Source organism: Crinia signifera, chromosome 3, assembly GCF_055691185.1.
Source record: "Crinia signifera chromosome 3, ASM5569118v1, whole genome shotgun sequence".
In the NCBI taxonomy this organism is placed as follows: domain Eukaryota; kingdom Metazoa; phylum Chordata; class Amphibia; order Anura; family Myobatrachidae; genus Crinia; species Crinia signifera.
In genome coordinates, this window is record NC_139219.1 from 201,979,091 (window position 1) to 201,999,225 (window position 20,135).

The window sequence follows — 20,135 nt, forward strand, 5'->3', positions numbered from 1 at the left end:
AATGATCAAAATGCCATCGGCTTGCGGTACAACAATTAGAAAATGTATAGAAAATCTGGTCCAATCTGCTGGTAATGGAGAACTATTGAGATAGTTGACCAGGGAACCCAATCAAAGGCCTTGCCGACTTTCAATTTCTTACAGTTAAATGCACTGTAAAATAACATTTATTCTGTTAGCACACACATTTAAGAGCAAAAAGAGAGAGAGAGAGAGAGAGAGAGAGAGAGAGAGAGATAACACCTCTGATAACTTAAAGGTATTACTGTGAATGAGGTATTTAACTAAATTACTGTATCCCTGGATATGAGATCTATTAGAAAAATGTGAAGAAACAGCTTTTGTGTACAGTATATTATTTCCTCTGCATAATGAAACTAAATTATTTGCAGTGTACAATGCCTACAGTATAATATTCTAAGAATATAAAATATATGTTTAAGGGAAAGCTTAGGACAATCAATTATTGTTTTATTAAGAAAATCATAAATACATAATTCAAACCAAAGCATGTTGTTATGTTTTATCAATATTGCACAATCCCCATCAAGAAAGTGTTGTACAGCTCAGCATAAGTGCAATGGTTATTGACTCCAATATTGCTATCAATGTTTCTACAAATAACGAGAAGGAAACAACATAGATTTTAAATATTATGCTAAAATTGATTAATTCTCTATACTTTCAAAATAAATATATTGTTAAGCTAGTCATACTTTTAAATTTTGTATCATATTGTCAAAGTGACAAAAATAATTAAAACAAAGATGAAAAGCTGAAAAAGATGAAACTTACAGAATATGCAATGATAATTAATATACAGTATTCATACCTTGTGCAGCACATTAAAATTATATATAATGTAGTTAAAAATCTTTATCTTTATGAAACCACATGGGCAAGCGTATAGTATGTATACATCAATAACTGCTTATGGAACATCTCATTTCAAAACAATTGCGTTTTTTTCAGATATAGGGGCTGATTTTGGTTGACTTGGTAAGCTGCAGAGCCTGCCCTGCTGCCGAATACCACCCCCTCCTGCAGAAGTTTCCTCTCCGAACGATGTGAGTGGATGTGTACCGGAGACATAGCCCCTCGCATGTGTCTGCGAGATGCAATGAATGATTTTTCCTGGGCTCGCAAACAAAAGTCAGTGGAACCTGACTTTTATTTGCATGTTCCAGGATGAAGACAGAGTGGGCGGCTGACGCACACTTCGTCCCACCTGCAAACCCATGGGAAAGCCCAGTGTTTTCATAGTCATGCCCCCCCCCCCTCCTGCAAACCGCTCAGTGATGATCCAAGTCTCCGAAGCCATTCGCAAAGGAGACTTACATATGCACATAAAAGACCATCCCAACCATCGGCCGAAATCACCTATTTTTTAAGGAATCAGAATAACCCCCATAGTTGGAGGTCTGCTGTGCATGCAAAGTACTAATTACTGGTACATTTTTCATGAGCAGGTCTTATTTTGCACGTGCTCGATAAGGTCTTGCAACATAGTCTGGCATTATACTCTCAGTGACTGACAGTCTGTTGCTGTTTGGAGAGGAGGCAGAGACAACTTCCTGAAAGGGGGAGGAAGAGGATAGAGATCTCAGACAGGCATTTCCTGGCCTCTGCAATGGGAATCTTGTGTGACTCATGGGTGCAGCAAGTTGCCCAATGGTAAGTGAGTGATCTGCAGGTCAGATCACTACTGCAGAAGGAGGTGTCTAGTTGCAATAGACCCCTCCTGCTGCATTACCATACAGAGCTATCAATGCTGCTTCTAAGGAATCAGAATTGATAGCAACGCAAACCACATACGAATCTGGCCCAATGAGCAGTAATATGGGCCCTTATTTTGATCGGCACGGTACGGCCCGCGTGCGGCCGTACCGCCGATGTTTTTTGTCTGCACATGCGCAGAGGTCATTCTGCGCATGTGCAGCCCCCTTCGCCGCAGACGGATTTCGTCCGCCGCAAAGGGGGCGTATAGGGGCGTGAGGGGCTTCAGCCCCTCATTTCCCTATGTGTACGCCCCGCGTTTCATGGGCGTTCCCATGCAAACGCGGGGCGTATGCATGGTAATGAGGGCATGACGCCCTCATTACCATGACATGGGGGCGGAAAGCTGACGTCGCCGGATGTCAGCTTTCAGCCCCCTTACAAGCTCCCACACGGACGATTGTCCGTGTGGTCTGAGCTTGCGGGAGCTGCCGCGGCGTGCGGGCCTGCCTTCGATGGTCGTCGACCATCGAAGGCAGGGGGCAGCTCCCACCATGGTGGAGGCGTAGCCTCCACCATTTTTGTGCGGATCGCCAGCCGTCCGTGTATGGACGGCCGTGGCGATCCGTCCGGTGGGCGGCCCTTGGTTTGTGCGGTCGGAGCCCCGTGTGCGGCTCTGACCGCACCAACCAGAATAAGGGCCATGGAGTGGATTGCCCATGTTGCTATAATAGTTTTTCCTCTTCTATGGAGGCTTTCCACTATATTTTTTGAAAAATGCTTAAGGATTCACATTTAGCCATAAGGTAATAAGAAAGGCAAAGATTTGATGTTGGTCGGGTTTGCAGTAATCATTACCATGTACGAGTATTTCAAATGTGTTTGATGGGGTTGAGTTTAGAGCTTACTGCAGTCAGCCACACCATACTATTATTAAATATTTCATGATGGATATCACTTTGTGCACAGGACAAAATCATGCTTAAATACAGTAGTAAATAGCCTTCTCTAAACGGTCACCACAAAGTTCAAAGAATACAATTATCTAAAAATGACATTGCATATTACAGTATTAATATTTCTCTTTACCAGAACAGTATTCCTTCACCACAAAACTTTATAGTTGGTAATATGCATTCAGAAAGGAGTCAGCAAAATGAGATACTTCCATCAGATTGTCAGATTCATGATTCACCAGTATTTCTGCTGCACATGTTGATCAGAGGTTTTGTGCTGCTGCTCATCCAAGGTAAACCAATCCATTAAGCTCCCATTAAACAGTTTATGTTTCTTCCAAAGGAAGGTAGTAAGTTTTGTATATGAGGACAGACACATTTTTCATACCACAAGCTGTTGCTGCTGCTGCTAGAATTGTTCAGGGCACCCACTAAGCTTTTTTTTGTCAAAAGGTGGTATGAAAAAGGATAAATTGTTTCCTCTCATCTAAGGTTATTGATTGATAAAGCAGATTGTAAGATCATTATCTAAGTGAGTGGCGGCTTAAGAGGAGGATCTGCAGTGCAGTCCAATATGCATATACTGTAGAGGAGCCACACCAACTTTTAGTGATGCTTGGCAGTATTTGGGGTGGCATTTGGTGTAGCACCCTTGTTTGAATATTAGACTGCATTGCATTACCACCCCCATCTTGAGCCACCACTGCAAAGGACTGACATTTTAACTATGTTCTTTGTGTATACTTCACTTGAATTGTAATTGGATTTTTTAATTTTCTCAAACATGGCATGTTGGTTTTTGAATGTTAAAGAGGAGATTGTGCCTTTACCCTTTGTCACCATCACAGGAGATGGAGTCTGCCAGTTCTGGACCTTTTCCTAACTCATGTATGACACTCTTTTAATGACTAGGGAGGTGCGTGAGCTAATTATTAGCCTTTGTGGTGGACAACTGGGAGGACTTTTCAATCATGTCCCATGACAATGAGTGGAACAACTACACCAGCTCCACTGAGTACCTGCTTAACATGTACGAAACTCTTTACTTTAAGTGGTTTTTCTGACCTGGTGGAAACTGGGTAACTGATTTAGTTTATTTTCGAGGTTGACCGCAATGGTGAGCTCTGTAAGTTTTGTTGCTGAATGTTTCTCTGCGATGAGGCTACACTTTACACAGGACCTCTCTAGGGGACATGAGTGTGAACCTCCAGAGAAGTCAATCATACAATCCTTCCCCCAGCCAATCTCTACCTCACACCTCTCACAGGCATCACAGTTTGCTGTCTTATTAGCCACCTTCAATTCATTCTTATTGTGTAAAAAATTGTCAATAGCCTAATTTCCTTAATCTTAACACTACCATGTGCCTGTTGGCACCCCAGAGGCATCAAATTAAGTAGTCATATAAATGACGTTAAAATTGGATTAGGAAGTGGAAACAGTACATATCAAAGGTCTACACGTTATATATATATATATATATATATATATATATATATATATATATATATATATATATATATATATACTGTATGTATGTAAATGCTGCTTAAAGGAATTGAAATGTTTCTTATATGCCATAGCAAGGTTATCCAGAGTTCTGCTTTTCGTCTAACTCTCTCTCTCTCTCTCTCTCTCTATCTCTCTCTCTCTCTATCACTCAATATAGATATAGATAGATAGATAGGTAGATAGATAAAATAACATCAAACATCTTATGCAGAGAGAAAAGTAAGCTCTTTAATAAAAGCAAATAAGCAATAATGACCAATTTAGTAATGATGATCAATGATGCAATTATGTTCCAAGAGATAGATTTCAATACTCTGATGGTATCTCCAATAGGGGCCCATTTATCATTGGATTGCATATTTAATGCCATCTGGACCACATTAACCGCCCAGGATCGCATTGCAATATGCGATCCTTTTGGTTAAATGTATCAACCTGCAGACACATGGGCAGGGGCTCAGACACAGGGACTGACCACCGGCAGTTTGGCTAGTAGCATCACACAGAGTAGTGGTAGCCTCGGGATCCACCGTGATGCTGCCAATGTTTATACTTTGGGCAGCTGCCCATCCCCCACAGTGACCTATGGGGGATGCGGCCACAAGTGGGGAAGGAGGGATCACAGCAGGTATCGGAGATTCCTGCTGTTTTCCCTTCTACATAGAGTACACTTTACATTCTGGTGTTAATTAATATGTGTGGCTAATCCCCAGAAACTGGGGGTTTCAGGGAATAAGCCACAAATATTATATGATAAACTGGCCCCATAATAAGAACAGCCTTAATTGTCCTTTTTTCCTTTTTTAAACTAAAAATGTCCTATTATTTAAATGAATGGGTATTGTAAAGCTGGCAGAGTATGTGAGGTTGCCATGGATATCCAGGAAATAGTTTAGACTTTTTACATTAGATTTCAAATGCTGATAGATTTAAAGAGCTTAAAATACAGCACAAACAAGAATGTCAATGTATTTTCATTTTGCAGTTTATTTAAATATTGTATTTCTTTTGCGATTTTTTTCCACTTCTGCTGAAATCAGTATTTAGCATATATATAGATTTAATAAGATATTATACTTTACGTAAAAAAATCCAACTAAGTACAATTGAATATTTACCCAACAGAAAAAAACAACATTTAGTTAAATATCTTAAGGGAGAGTGTGGACCAGATCTGTACTACCATGTCATTACGTTCCATTTTTCTTTCAAAAACTTTTGTTTCGTGGAACCTTTTTATGTAAACCTGCAATGGCTAATCCTTGCACTTCAAGCTCAGGTCATGTTCAGGGTTGATGGAAAAAAAAAGAAAAAAAAACCCCTCAGATTGTAAAGAACTAAGAATCCTTTCTCACTAAAAGCTTTCTAAGTACTTCTTGTGTGCTCGCTTGGAACACTGAAAGAGAGACTTGTTTGAGCTCTTGTAAATGTTTCTGTAGTCTAGAATATAAATTGTGCCCCCATACAAATTAAACAATATATGGAAGCCTAGAAGTATTTATGGTATTGCTTATTAAATTATATTAGTCAGTGGATGCATTGTGACACAAAATATTCCATTTTTTTTTAAATAGACAAATCTAAAATAATAACATAGATTAAACACTACATTTATCAATAAACAATTTAGCTCATCTTTAGCTCCTCAATGAAAAGGTTGATAAAAACCTATTTAGTAAGCTGCACCCTTATCAACCTTTACGAAATTCATATTACCTTCCATGTAGAGTCACAAAACAAAAATACAGTGTCAAAAATTGCAACAAAAATATTATAAATACACTTTAAGGCTAAGCAAATATCCTCAGTAAATCATAGATAACGCAAAAACATAAAATGTTAAGAAAATGAATTATAAGTGCTATAATGAAAATGCATACCTAAGTAATTTAATAAGCAATCCATAACTACATACACATCATTCTATGAAATCATTTATGAAATGGTTGCTTTTGGGTTATATTTCTTATCCATCTTCTCAATATACTTTGCCAGTGGCAATGCAGGTAAAGAAGAGGAAATATGTCCAGTAGGCATTCTGAGATGGAAACCGCAAGCTCTGGGGTGATTAATTATTCAAATAACTCCTTTCTATTTTTAACATAGTTGACTAGACAAATATTTTTTTTTCTATTATTATAGATATGATAACAGTTTATTGTGAGGTTGACAGTTAGAGGCTTACTGTTAGAGTCAGCAAGATAGGAGAGCAGATATTTGTAGAGGGTCATTTAATACAGTACTGTATTTGGTACTTTTTAATGTAGAAAGTATCACTTGTATTTTACCTAATAATATCTAATAATATATTGTTTTTTTTTTATTATGAATGCAAGAGATGAGATGAGTTCTATTTCTGCTTCCTCCTCAAGCAGCTGAATCACTAGGAACACAACTGACATATTATAATATAAATATTCGAAGTAGAACTGTCATAACACTGTCTCACCCCAAAACTATACTAGAGTAAAGAAGGATCATATAACCACTAAAGCAATACAACCTTAGTTAAGAAAACAAATGTAAAGCTAAACTCTCATATACTGTACTGTAATTAATTATTATATGGACCATTTGTGTTGCAGAGAATATATGTGGCAATTTTTTTCCTGTTTTGCGACATAGACACATCTACCTTAGCAGGAATTTGCAAGGATTTTAATAATTTTTAAACATTATTATATTAACCATTAAAGAAAATACTGCTAACTATCTAACTAGATATATTTGTATTTAAATATGGCAATATACTGTACTGTATGAATCATTTCCTGCCATCCAAGAAACTTGCTGGGTGAGACAGCTGCTTTGGGTTACCTCATTAAAGGCTGAATCCTGACAAGTCAGTAGATGTACTGCAGTTGGAATGAGACAAAAGATGTACAGAAATGTAGAAGTATATGTAATGGCTCTTAAAGATATACACGTGTGTTGCACATCCCTATTGTTTATTTTAGACTATTATACCAATTGATTACAAATTATTTTTTGTTGTATATTTCACCTATTTTCAAGTATTTCATTTTTATTATTTTTTTTATGTTTTAGTTCATGAAGAATGCAGTGTAACTTTCTGACATTATTCAATATGAAAAACTCCCAACAAGTCGCAGACCTGATTCTGAGTTGCAGGCAACTGCATTATCTGACATAGTGGAGTGTATGTATCTTCTACACATGTCTCCATATGGTACAGTATGTGGATAGATTCATGATTGTACGGAATTGCACTGCATTAACATTCAAATGCAACAGAAGGCGTCTTTAGGAGATTGATGCCTCCTGCATGCAGAGACAAAACTGCCATTGGTGCAGCAAATACAGTGCACCGGGGCCCTGAGGACTAAGCTCCCCACTGCTGCTCCTGTCACCCTTCCTTTTACCCACTGTCCCTGGCACACTGCCTCCCCCTGCCTCCACTGCCCTGTTGCATATTGTGAACTTGGGTTAGGGTTGAGGAAGGGGGCCCGCATTATATTTTTGGACCTGGACTCACCACCCAAAAGTTCTGCCACTGGCTACATGCTTTTACAAATTCAAGTGCTGCATCTTAGCCTCAGATCACCATTGTAACTACTGATTTGTGCTAGTTTCAGGCACTGGCCAGCCTACGTAACTTCAAGCTTATTCAGTAAAAACCCAGTACCAACATATGGCAACAAAGACATAAAAATATGCATCTCCCTAACTGTCTGTTTACTGTATGAACCCACCCATGGCTGTGTCAAGACTCAGTATTTGCATTTCAATTCATAGTGCTCAAATGCTTACTGTACATTGTGAAAGTTCCGAGGATGACATTTCAGTTGCTACCTGACTAGAAACACCCCTTGCTATGACAATTTTGCCCAGCCTTAGTCCATTACTAAAACTTTCTAGATTTAAATAGTATACTATATAGATACTGTAGCATAAACTATGATTAATCTCTTTGTAATCCCATATTTAACAGAAGGCAAACCCAATAAGCAATTGCAATACAAAAGAGGAGAGAATGAAGCTATGATGTCATTAAGATAATAAGTCACTGCACCAAGAAAGGACATACTGTAGTGAGGCCCAGTTTTAATAAGGAACTATCAAGAACCAAAACAGTAACATTTGCAGATACACCACCTATTAAAAGTATGGCATGTTTTTAACAAATATGATGATTCATTTATGTTGATTGTAAAAATATTTGCAAAAGTAGGATCTAAACAAATATAAATGAGTGCATACCCCAAAAACTACTAATAAAAGAACAAACAAATGTTGCTAATTAAATCAACACTATTTGTATTGTAAAATAATATATACACTACATTGTAATAAGAAAATACTGTAATCTGCAATCAGATTTTTGCTTCCACCTGTCTATGTACTGCATGCTATGGTTGCTATAACTTACTGCACATCTATGCTATAGATCACATGGATAATGTGAACTGTGTGAGGTCCTGAGGACCGAGTTTGAGAACCACTGCTATAGCTTATAGTACATTTATATTTTGCCATAATTTAAGATGTCCATGCACTATACACGATTCCACTGCAATTGTGTCACTTTTCATTCGATCAGGTCCGATGCGATGCACGGTTGCGTGACCATCGAATCAGAGCCCGAAGATTGCATGTGATGCATTATAGATATATCACAACACCAAGCCTCCGGCAGGATTGGCTGGGTTCACATACGAATATATCATATGCAAAATGACTGCATACATTCAAGAGGGGGTTGCAGGCTACTTCTCCCTTTGGAGAATGGCCATAGTGTATGGGCACCCTTACTGCTCATCTATACTATAGACCAGAGCTGGGCAATAAGCGGCCCTCCAGATGTTGATGAACTACACATCCCAGCATGCCTAGCCTTAGTTTTGCTTTTTGCTCATGCTGAAACTGATGCAAGGCATGCTGGCATGTGTAGTTCATCAACAGCTGGAGGGCCGCTTATTGCCCACCCCTGCTATAGACTATGGTTACTAAAGATTATAGTACGTTTATACAGTATTTTGCATGCTATGGTTGCTATAACTTCACATCTAGGCTATAGACTATGGTTACTAGATTTTAGAGGGAAACAATTGTTCATAGCAACCAATCAGATTCTTGCTATTATCCCCTAGAAGCTGCTAGATAAATGATAAGTAGAATCTGCTATGGGCAACATCTTACACTTTATTAATTTTACCCCTAGTACATTTATATTTTATGACAGCATTTTATTAAAATACAGTGACACATTCCAAGACCTGATTCCAAAATGTTAATATTTCAGGGCAGTGTTTGAATTAAAAATCTATGTTGGATTTACTGCAGATAGTTAATTGTTGTTTAATGTAAATTCCTTCTTAGTCTAATGCAGCAAGTGAGAACATGTTAGTCTTTATGTACTGCATCTTAGTATTCCACATAGGCTAGATTTACATTGAAAATGGCCACAGATAATCCTTATGTCCTCATTTCTTTTGCTGTTGTCATTGTTGTTTTTGCTTTAAAAATGCTCCATAACATAAACAAACCTTCTTTTTTCTTAAAAATCAAAACAGCAGTCAAACCAGATAATCCTATCCTTCCTATTATCTAGCTTGCATGCAGAAGATTGGTTATTGGTTTTATGGTTAAATGTCATGTAAAGGGAATGGCACACGCTATGAATTTTAATGGGAAGACATATGCGGAAGCTTGTTTGTGATGAGAGCGCACATGTTGGGCTATGAGAGCTTGTCTCAACCCAGTATCTACCAGTAATGTGATTTCTGGCATATGCCTGTTTCTGGATCAGCAACTGTGTATTCTGCAGCCTCTATTACACTCACTAATGTAGTTTCCATGGATCAATTGTAAACTCACTCTTTCAAAGCCATTTGAAATTTCTATGTTAATGCATTATAGATATTTGAAATGCTGATTGAGGTGTACCTTCAATAAACGTGCCTCTATGGAATATCTTGTTGGTCATCAAAAGAGTGTTTAAACAACTCTTCTTTTAATTAGGCTCTCTTAATAAAGTTAACGCCAGCGGTTGCACGCAGCTGTTTGTGCTCTTGTTTTAAGGAGTCATGGTTTCAATATTTTGTTGCATAGGACAGTAAATTTCCCTGACCGCAATGCCTATTGTTTATTACATGTCTTACACATTCTTGTGGCTTGCATCAGATTTCTCAGTATACATTGTTATTATTTTAAGTTTTCTAGCAGGATACAGCAAAAATGCTAAAAAAAAAAAAAAAAAAAGAGTCCCTATAATTCACAATGGTCTTTGCACTGTTTTACCCAGAAGCAAACGCTTAAATATACCAGACTGTACAGTGAGTTTAAATGTTTTTTAATGTGCACACTAAATTATATTCACATACGATATTGCCAACAAACATTTCCAAATACTCAATTTAAGCCACAATTAAGATCTAATAAGCTGCTCATCACTTAATCTCACTCTATGATGAATCCTTGCAAAATAATAAACATCACTGTGCAATGAATGAGTGAAAGTGTTTGCTGTATGCAAAATAAGTCCCTTTATTTATATACAGTAGGTCAACATTAGTACATACAGACCATGTTTTGTTGTTTTAATCACTAAATATATGTATTTATACATGTGTAAGTATAATGTATGGTTTTGCAAAATGCCAGATGGCATTTAAACATTTGGGAGCAATAATTTGTGCGTTTACGTGGAGTGGTGCATTCAGACTGATTGGAGCTGCTGCAGCCCAGTAGAATGATCAGTCATGTAAAGATGTGGCAAAGCTGTGTCTAAGACTCCCAACTGGGAGGTTAAATAGCCAATTATTTATAATGAAACTGCTTGCAAATAACTGCAGCAATTAATGCAGAGAGCTACAACACTTCCATTATATATTTTAACAACTGCAAAGAGGTTGTACAACACCTACGACCACACTGTACATTGCTTGTTATCATCACAAATATTGAGGAAAAACATTTCCGCTCTTACTACTATCAACTAATGTCCATTCACCAAAAAGCAAAGCATTGTCGCCAAGTTTATAGAGGATCTATTGCATCAAATGTAAGGTCTTCAGCCTTATCTTCTAGTATTATACTTTATTCATGTCACAGCATCTCACATCCCATGCACAGGATGACCCAATGTCTCCCATAACTTTACACAATACTCTTGCACTCTATATAGAATGACGGTATGTTCATCTGGCTTTCAGTACTCTACAGCCCAGTCTAGCTTTCTTTTTTTCCATTAGGTGAAACAGAAACCATTCCAGTCAGGCAACTACCCCAGGCTTTCTACTTCACAGGAAGTGCAAGTTGTTTGTCTTTCATTTTTACAGCCACCATTTACAGTTAATGTAATTACTACATGTAAAGGAAGGAACCATTTAATTATAGGTTGGGCTAAATGTTGTCATACACTCCACCGTCTTGGGCTAGAGATTACTGACTGGGTGAAAAGCACCATCACTATAAATGATGCACAATGGCTCATGCTACAATTTTATATATAGATCTGCAGTATATTGAAATAAAAAAAAATGACATACAGTATTTCCAAATTATACCGCAATCATTTTCACCTTTGCATTTTATTTCTGTCATGTTTGCCTGTCAATCTTTATGCCAACATCTTTCAGGGTTTTACAGTTGCTCCAGACCTATAGATGAATCCACACGTCCCCATGTCTGCTCACAACAGGGGTCTGTAATCCATTCCACCCATTGCTATATTCCTATGAAGGTGTAGATGAACAATCTCATGGGGCCATTTGAGATGAATATATTGTTTTAATAGTTATTTTCACCACCAGTATATAATTTCTTATCAAAGTACTGGTGATTATATTAATTACCTTGTATACAACTATTTGCAGATGAATACAAAGTCCATTTAAACAAGGTGTACCTGTTATGCATTCCCAAAAGTTTGAGGCAATGCAAAATATACCTAAAGTCTGTAATTTTATTATATGGTTGCAGCCTGTGAAATATCATACGAGGTCGAGTTTTAATATTTTATTTTGCCTATAGCTGTTGATAATTATGTGCTCTATGAAGTAAAGAACATTTCAATAGGGCTAAAGGCATTGTGTAAGGCCTGCAGCTCTGTCTACACCATCATCACCTGATACCATGCTTTTGCTTTCCTATGACAGAAGCAAAGACTATATACCTAACACTCACAATAATGTGCTTCCAATTTGCAGTATATATATATATATTTTTTTTTTATTATTTATTTATTTATTAATCATGCATTGTTGGTGATATATGTTCTTGTTGCCAAATACCGGCCAACTATTGGCTGCTAGTGTAAAAGTGGATCATGCTAAAAGAGGAAATTGCTTTGTATACGTCATACAGCATACACTAGTAATATGGCATAGAGGGAAACAAGTAATTCTGCAAATGTAAATGCATGCAAAATGTAATAAAATGTTTTTCAATCGCTTAATACAGGTATCAAGTGTTAGCTGTCGGGTAAACTAATAGCTTCTTAAACATAATTGCTTTAAAAAAAGTTTTAATAATGTAAACCAGTCAGGTGTACAATGGAGGATGCCCAAAGTACCACTTCAATGCTACTGAAAGTTTGTAGCTACCATGTTATTCTCAGAACTCTTAAATGTCTGTTCTTTATGAGAAGTGAAATGACCCTGACTTTATAGAAGATTTATGTCTTTTTTCAGATTTATATGTAGCACAGTGTGATGAATCTTACCAGACTACTGTACATATAAATTAAAATGTAAGTGGTTAATTTACACTTCAGTGTGAAAGCTTGAGTCACGGTTTAACCCATTCAGTGCTATAGAGCACATAAGGTCAAATGACATTGCAAAATGATATGTCACCAATATCTTTGTCATTCAGAATGTTAAATGGGACAACATCAAGCAATCATTTCCCAATGAAACTGGAAGGATGTGAGGGCTTGGAGTGTGTAATAGCTGTACCTGGAACTCATTTATTACCTTATCTCTCCATGGATATGAACGGTACTCTATTTTATTTATTTTCTGTCATGCAGACATTAGTATAAGGGACATGCATGACTTTAGAAAAGCACACATCTTTGTAATAGAGAATTCATTTCAAATGTCCACATCCATTACATATGATAAGGCTTAAGCAGGAGACTTTCTAACATGCATATATTAACCCATTACTGTATCACAAGTATAGAGAATGACAATCTAACGTCAGTTCTCTTATTTCACTGTATATGTAATTGTTAAGAGGTATTCATTATAACATTAGGATTTTTCTCATGAATATGATTATAGAGTGGACTATCACTGTACATGAAAATAACATGAGCAGTTTACCTTTTATGGTTTGTATTACTTTGTGGATCAATCAATGTATTTGGCTCTGTATGGAATTTGTTCTAAGGTGATCAAATGGAACTTACCTTCTTTGGGTGGACGTTTTGCTTCCTTTGACAGGTTGCAGACCTGTGTGGTTTGAAGCTCTTGGGTCAGGCAGCCCTCAGTCTGCTCGTTCAGGGGCAATATGACATTATTTAGAGACACCAAAGAGTGGTCATCTATTCCCAATTCTCCCAAATGCTGAGGACAGGTGCATTTTGTATACATAATCCCACAGAGCTCTGTTTTCCCATTTTCCAATTTCAAGCAGTTCTCCAACCAAGTGCACAGGACATGGCACCCAAACTGACTGGGGCTCACCTTATTCAATACCAAAAACTCCAAAAAGGATTTTTGGTCATCTTCCATTTTATATAATCCAGTGAAATCAATTGGGTATATCCGGCGTAGCTGAATGAAATTTTTATCATAGTACAGAAATACAAAGGAATTCTTTGTATCACACAACTGCATTATGGAATTGTTGTTTCTCAATAGATCCTGTATTTTCTCATAGGAGAAATGGTCAAACTGATAAGCCAAAAGAGAAAAGTTAGAGCAGCTAAAGTCCTTTTTGGAAAATTTCAGGTAGATGCTATATTTGGTCGGATCTGGGTTTTCCAACGTCCACGTACAGTTGGTAAAGTTTTTGGGAAACATCTCACTTATCGAATATGATCCATAAATTACTCCTTTTACCAATGTTGAACACCAGAAATCTTGGGCAGAATTAAATCCAAACATGACCAGTAGATAGGTGGAAAATATATAAATCAACAAATTACGAACAGCCTTCATCCTATGTCATTTGGCCTGTAGAAAACAAAATATAATCAAAATGCAAGTAGATTTCTGCAAGCATTTGAAAATAGGGCTCCTGACAATAATCTAGACAGCTGTTTTCAAGACTCAAGCTAGCTTAAAAATAAACCTTTTCAAAAAGAAGGGCGAGTATATATATATTTTTTTTATTTTTCCACGCATAGAATTGATTTAACCATGTGCAAACAGTGCCACCATGTGGAGGTTTGTCTACACCTTCTTTAAAAATCTAAAATAATGTTTTATAAAACATTACTTTGTTAATGGTAAGGTTACATCTGAGTGAATTATGAATAGACATGGCAATGTCGTCACTTATAAATAATACAAAATAATATGGTGTTGAATGCAAACTGAATGAATTTCTAAACCAGTTTATATGTTTTTTTTTTCCAGCAATTAAAGTTTTCATAATTGTTTGGTTTCATTAGACAGCAGGTAGGATATTACTTTCTTTTTCTCTTTACATATATTTTAAGTAGGCACAATATAGTGATTTGTAAGCATCTTATACCAAGGTTAAAGTCCTTGTCCTAAGTTTATATATTGTGTATGTTGGTGAAATAAAGAAATGGCATCATGATTGCTTATGTGTATAAAACATATCACATAGTGTTAAATGAACACTGATTGCTGCTTGCGTGAAAACGCAGACTAGAGTCTCCTGCGCAAATGAACCCAAGAAAAGCAATGTAAAATGACATAACCTCTTGGGAAAAAGAATGGTTCTGTGAATTAATTGCTCTGCATGGAGCGAATGCTAATGAGAGTACTGTTTAACACCCAAAACTAGTGTACTTAGGTAGAAATCAAGCAGTTAATTACTCCTGAACATATTGTCTGCCATAGCTTTATGTGATTTGGCAGATGTGCTCCTCCATATCCAAAGCCATGTTGCATTAATTTTCTCCATCAAAACCAGCATACAAATAATACTATTTTTTTTTAAAGACTCTTTTGGTATGCCCCTTAACGTTCAACCATTGAATATTTTCTACCCTTAGTTATCCATTATTAACGTGAAACCAATCACATGTCATGACAAGTTGTTTTTCTGGGATGAAAACACAAAACAAACAAAAAACAAAAGTATCTACAAGCAGATGTAAGCCAAAAGAATCACTGCAAAGTTAACTATAGGTGTAAGTGTATAAGTTCACACCAGTAGTACTCAGGAAAGAGACATCTATGTATTGAGTTTGATTCTGCCTTTGACCATGTCCTAAAGCCTAAAATGCATGCATCTGTTTTTCAACTCTTTCTGCCTGTAACATAGAGGTTTTACAAAGACTGTTTTAATAGTCAGCCAGCCAAGAGCTAATGTGATTCTATGCATAAAGGAAGGATAAAATATCCTTACATTAATGTCTAGGACGTCTAAATGATAGAACAGCTGCTACAAAGAGCAGCAGATTTCCATAGGAACAGAGAACATCTTTTCGACCAGGATTGTAAATTTAATCTGTATTTCACATTAGTTGTGATGGCATCTTTAAAGCAAGGATCCTGGGAAACATGTAGGAAATGGTAGGAGACAACAGATCCCTTGTATTTTCCCTCTTGCAGGCAATGCAGTTCTGCGCAGTGTCATTCAGGATAGTGTAGGCGTTGAGTGCCAAAGTGACAATATCTACATCATCAAATTAATCATGAAATCTCTGGAATTTTATAGAATCACAAAACAATGTGCTAAAAGACAAGTTGATTATCATTTTTTTGTGCATCTACTTGTTAATTCCAAGCATGTTAAAGAGGATTATACTTAATAGACATGGCAATCATGAAATGTTTACCAATGTGTTCATCACAAAATCATCCCCTTGGGTTTCAAACTATCCAGAGATATTTAATTATCCTCAAAGCATCATAAGAGCCAAGTTAAGCGGATCTAACCGCCTGCCTCTTGCCTTTACAAAAATGAAATTAAACTGCTGCCTCTCTGGATCACAGACCATCTCCCATTTTGTCAGTAATACTTTATCTAGAGAAAACAAACAGGCATTTTAGTTTGGATATTCCCCAAACAGATTTTTTTTAAGTGCCACTATATTATCGAAACATAGACGGCGCCATGCCTCCATTGCCATATATTTAAGTATAGCACTAGCATAGATTTCTCTTATCTCAACTTCACATTAACCTCTTCATTCTAGGTTGTTGTACAATACTTACTGAGGGTGGTAAAAAGACCATTTTCCTAACTGACGAAATATAAACATATACTGACAGTATCTGTGCATGGCATTACTTACACTGAGGGACAATTCAGGGACTCCTTTAACTTTTAAACTACAGATGGTACAGTAATTGGAGGTGCATGCAGTCATTTATGTTCCATCTAAATCCTGCATTCTGTTTCTTGATTTCCAAGTCATCAGACTAATAGGAAGAAAACCTTGCAAGCTATGTCTGGAAACAACCACAGTGGGAATCTTACCTTCCAAATCCAATCTGTGGCTATCTCTGTAGGACACTAGCACAGGCTCACGGTCCAAAAACAATGAAGGAAATCCTCCTTTTCATTGGAACCCCTCACTCCCATCTTGATCACGTTTAAATCAGAATGTGAGCCCGTCCATAGAAGTAGCAATCATTCCCTGTGGGTTTTTGTTGCAAAGCCACAAAATAAACCCCCTCCAACTCAGAATCCTCAAGAATTAAGGAAAGTGAGACAATGGTGCAGGTTGGATTGAAGGGTGCGTGAAAAGAAAGTCCAACATCACAATCCAGTGACCAGGCTGGCAGAGGGATACTGTAGCTATCGGATGGTGACGATGAGTAGAGAGGAGAGGCTGGTGCTGCTGATTTGGTTATTCTTTCGCCTTTTCCCTCCCACTGAGGTAGAAAAAATCCTTAGCTGATGCCGAAGAAATCTGTTTAAATGTTGAGATTACAGAGGACAAGAGGGAGAGAGAAATGAGAGGCACAGAAGCAGTAAGCCTGCGTGTGCATGTGTGTCAGCTTCACTTAACATTTAGATGCAGCTGGCTGAAGTAAGGGGCTTGTTATAATGATTTGTCTTCTTTCTTCTATTTTCCTTTAAAGTATTGATGATTCGGAAGCTAGCTACTACAATAATCCTTGTCTGATGAGGGAGGGAGCTTCTGAGATGCTGTGAGAAGAAGCAATGCAGGGGTATAGAGACAGACAGTGGAGCAGTGTGCGTGTGTGTGTGTCAGTTTCAGTATGGGACTGCGAATACATGTCATACAGCTGCTCAAAGCAGGCACGTCCCAAAAACGTTATTTTCTCAGTCTGGGAGTTTTTTTTTCTACCTCCATTTCCCACCACTGGGCTGACTATTGCCGACTGCTAAGAGCAGCTTGGGGGGAAAGGGACATGGAGAGCACACAGATTGAGATCATAGCTCTTAACCATTTAATTCCCTAGAGCTGAAGAGTGCAGCACAAAAAGGATGTAAGTGGATTCGATTCATTGAAAACCTGTGGATGAAAATAATTTATTGAAGAATGATCCTTTGAAACGCTGCCAGCAGGTGATATGTGTAGGAGTGGAAGTGACCAACATGATAAAGAATGGATCAGGGAGGAGCTGATACTAGATTGTCATACTAGAGTTAGCCAAATATATACATGCTGTGCATGTATAAATACATGGATTGTGGACCTTATGCCAGGCGAGAAAAGCAAGGATGTGATCCTTTCCGACTCTCAGCAAAACATACTAACACAGCAATAGGAACTGCAACAACCCCAAGAGTTGTCAGTGGATCCCTGCTGCAGATTAATTGACATAAGGCTATGATGAAAACACTTATCAGCCTTCACGCCGCTGTCTGTCTGCATGGGAAACAATAGCAATTTTCTCAGTAAGGCTACAATTAGCATCGTATTTGTTCTTGCTTTGTTTAGGGTGAGAGCACGGCTGAGAGATTGTACTATGAAATGATGCATTGTGTGGAAAAGCTGCCTTGAATAGCAGTCTTAACCCCCTTGGTGCTGAGAAGTCTGTAATTTCTTAACAATGCGTTAGAAACTATGTGCATTCATGTGTTTCATTTGATTGTCTCCACTTTTCATTTATCATGCATTTGGAGTCTCCATGGATATTTGAATGCTTGGCTTCCTTTTAAAACTATGGATAAAGTAGGTCTCATAAAGCCAGATGGAATCCCGGTTGTAAACATTTTTTTCCTTTCTGTTTGTAAATTGGTTCAATGCATGTATTGGGAGAGAGTTGCAGCCAAGTGCTCTGCTGAGCATTCATTTAATAGATACAGGAGAATAAAGTGTTTGAGTGCTCTGCTTGTGCCTCTTCTTATTCTGTGCTCTATGGTGACCTGGGCACCTCCCTGGACAATATTGCCTAGGTGGAGGGTAATGGATAGATTCGATCAAATCCAGGGTCATAACCTGGTTAATAATAAAAATTATTTTCCTCATGCCATACTCAGTATTCATTATATGGGCTGCTTCCATAGTCAGGGGAAACTAGAGGGATAAGGGTCAGGTTTGTTTTAAACTGAGACTAAAACCATCACTGCACATTTATTGTCTGCGTGGGGAGAGTAACATTATTTATGTGCTCCAAACTCTAAATCTTTATCACCAATTAAAAGGTAGTAGCAAGGTTTAATTACTGTGAAAAGGATTGTCTGGGGACTATACCTCCACAGGACAGTGGTCCCATAGGCCATATTCTGTTCTCAAGTCAAACATTACTAGAATACCACATGAAACTATGCAATTACAAATCAACCTTTTAATTTGCTGATACTTATTATCCTCAGTTGCTTCCTGTATGGCCCATGCTATCTAAGTGTCAGATATGATTTAATATCACCACTGAGCCTTTTATTGCACCTTTCACTGCAGCACATTACTTCAGGAATACATTTGAATACATATGGGGAGGTGACATGTATTTGCACTTTGTATTTTGCACAATTTAACACACTATAAAGGAGATAAGAAAAATTGTCAAAGGTATATTCTACTGCTGCCACCAGAAGGGCACAACCCCTCTGCTATTTCAGAAGTATGAGCATTTGCTGCTACATCTACCTGAAGGGCTACAGAGCTGACTGATTGTATTCACATGGCTGAGCAAATTCTTAAGATATGATCATCTGGTCATTACTAAGCCCCCACGCACTAGGCAATAACATGAGTGATATCGCTCATTTTAGCCTTTCTGAGTAATATCGCTTATTTTAAAGCCCAGTGTGTATGATGTACCCGGACGGGTTTTAACAACCCCCTCCATGGGCTGTGCGTGCACTGATCAATGGAGCGGATCGGTAACAAGGGCCCTGCAGCATAGCCCCTGCTCCTTCCCTCTTTCCTGCCATTGTTCATCGCACGCCAGTATTACCAAGTGTGTATTTACTTTCTTATGCCGACATCCCGCCCAGGGGCAAACGCAGGATTTTCATGGGGGGGTGGGGGGTTCTGTACATATCTATATATACACAAATACCCACACACAAACACACATCATTTAGACACAAACACATACCATAGCCTCACACATCATGTACACACACACACATAGCATACACACATTATGTACACATACATACAATACACACACATCATGTACATACAGTACACAAACATAACCTACATACATACACACACATCATGTACATACACATACATAACTACATACACACACATACATACATACATCCATCCATCCATCCATCATGTATACACTCAAAATACACACATTATGTACACACACATATACGGTACATACCTACACACATCATGTACACATACATGCACACATACCATCCATTATTTACACACACACACATACCATGCATCAT

General features: G+C 37.7%; 1 protein-coding gene across 4 annotated transcripts in view; it reads right to left on the reverse strand.

Annotated features, from left to right (window-relative positions):
• The window catches only part of ADGRB3 (adhesion G protein-coupled receptor B3), an 811,989-nt gene extending 794,361 nt beyond the window's left edge, over positions 1 to 17,628 (reverse strand). For 2 of the 4 annotated variants that reach the window (XM_083177265.1, XM_083177263.1), the window contains exons 1-2: positions 16,779 to 17,627; positions 13,564 to 14,332 (exon numbers count right to left, since the gene is read on the reverse strand). In XM_083177265.1, the coding sequence (XP_083033391.1) occupies positions 13,564 to 14,317 (754 nt within the window). In that variant the 5' untranslated portion in view covers positions 14,318 to 14,332; positions 16,779 to 17,627. Of the gene's footprint in view, positions 1 to 13,563; positions 14,333 to 16,778 lie in introns of all 4 variants that reach the window. The other 2 variants (XM_083177264.1, XM_083177266.1) reach the window with 2 other exon arrangements.
• Positions 17,629 to 20,135: the final 2,507 nt, after the last annotated feature.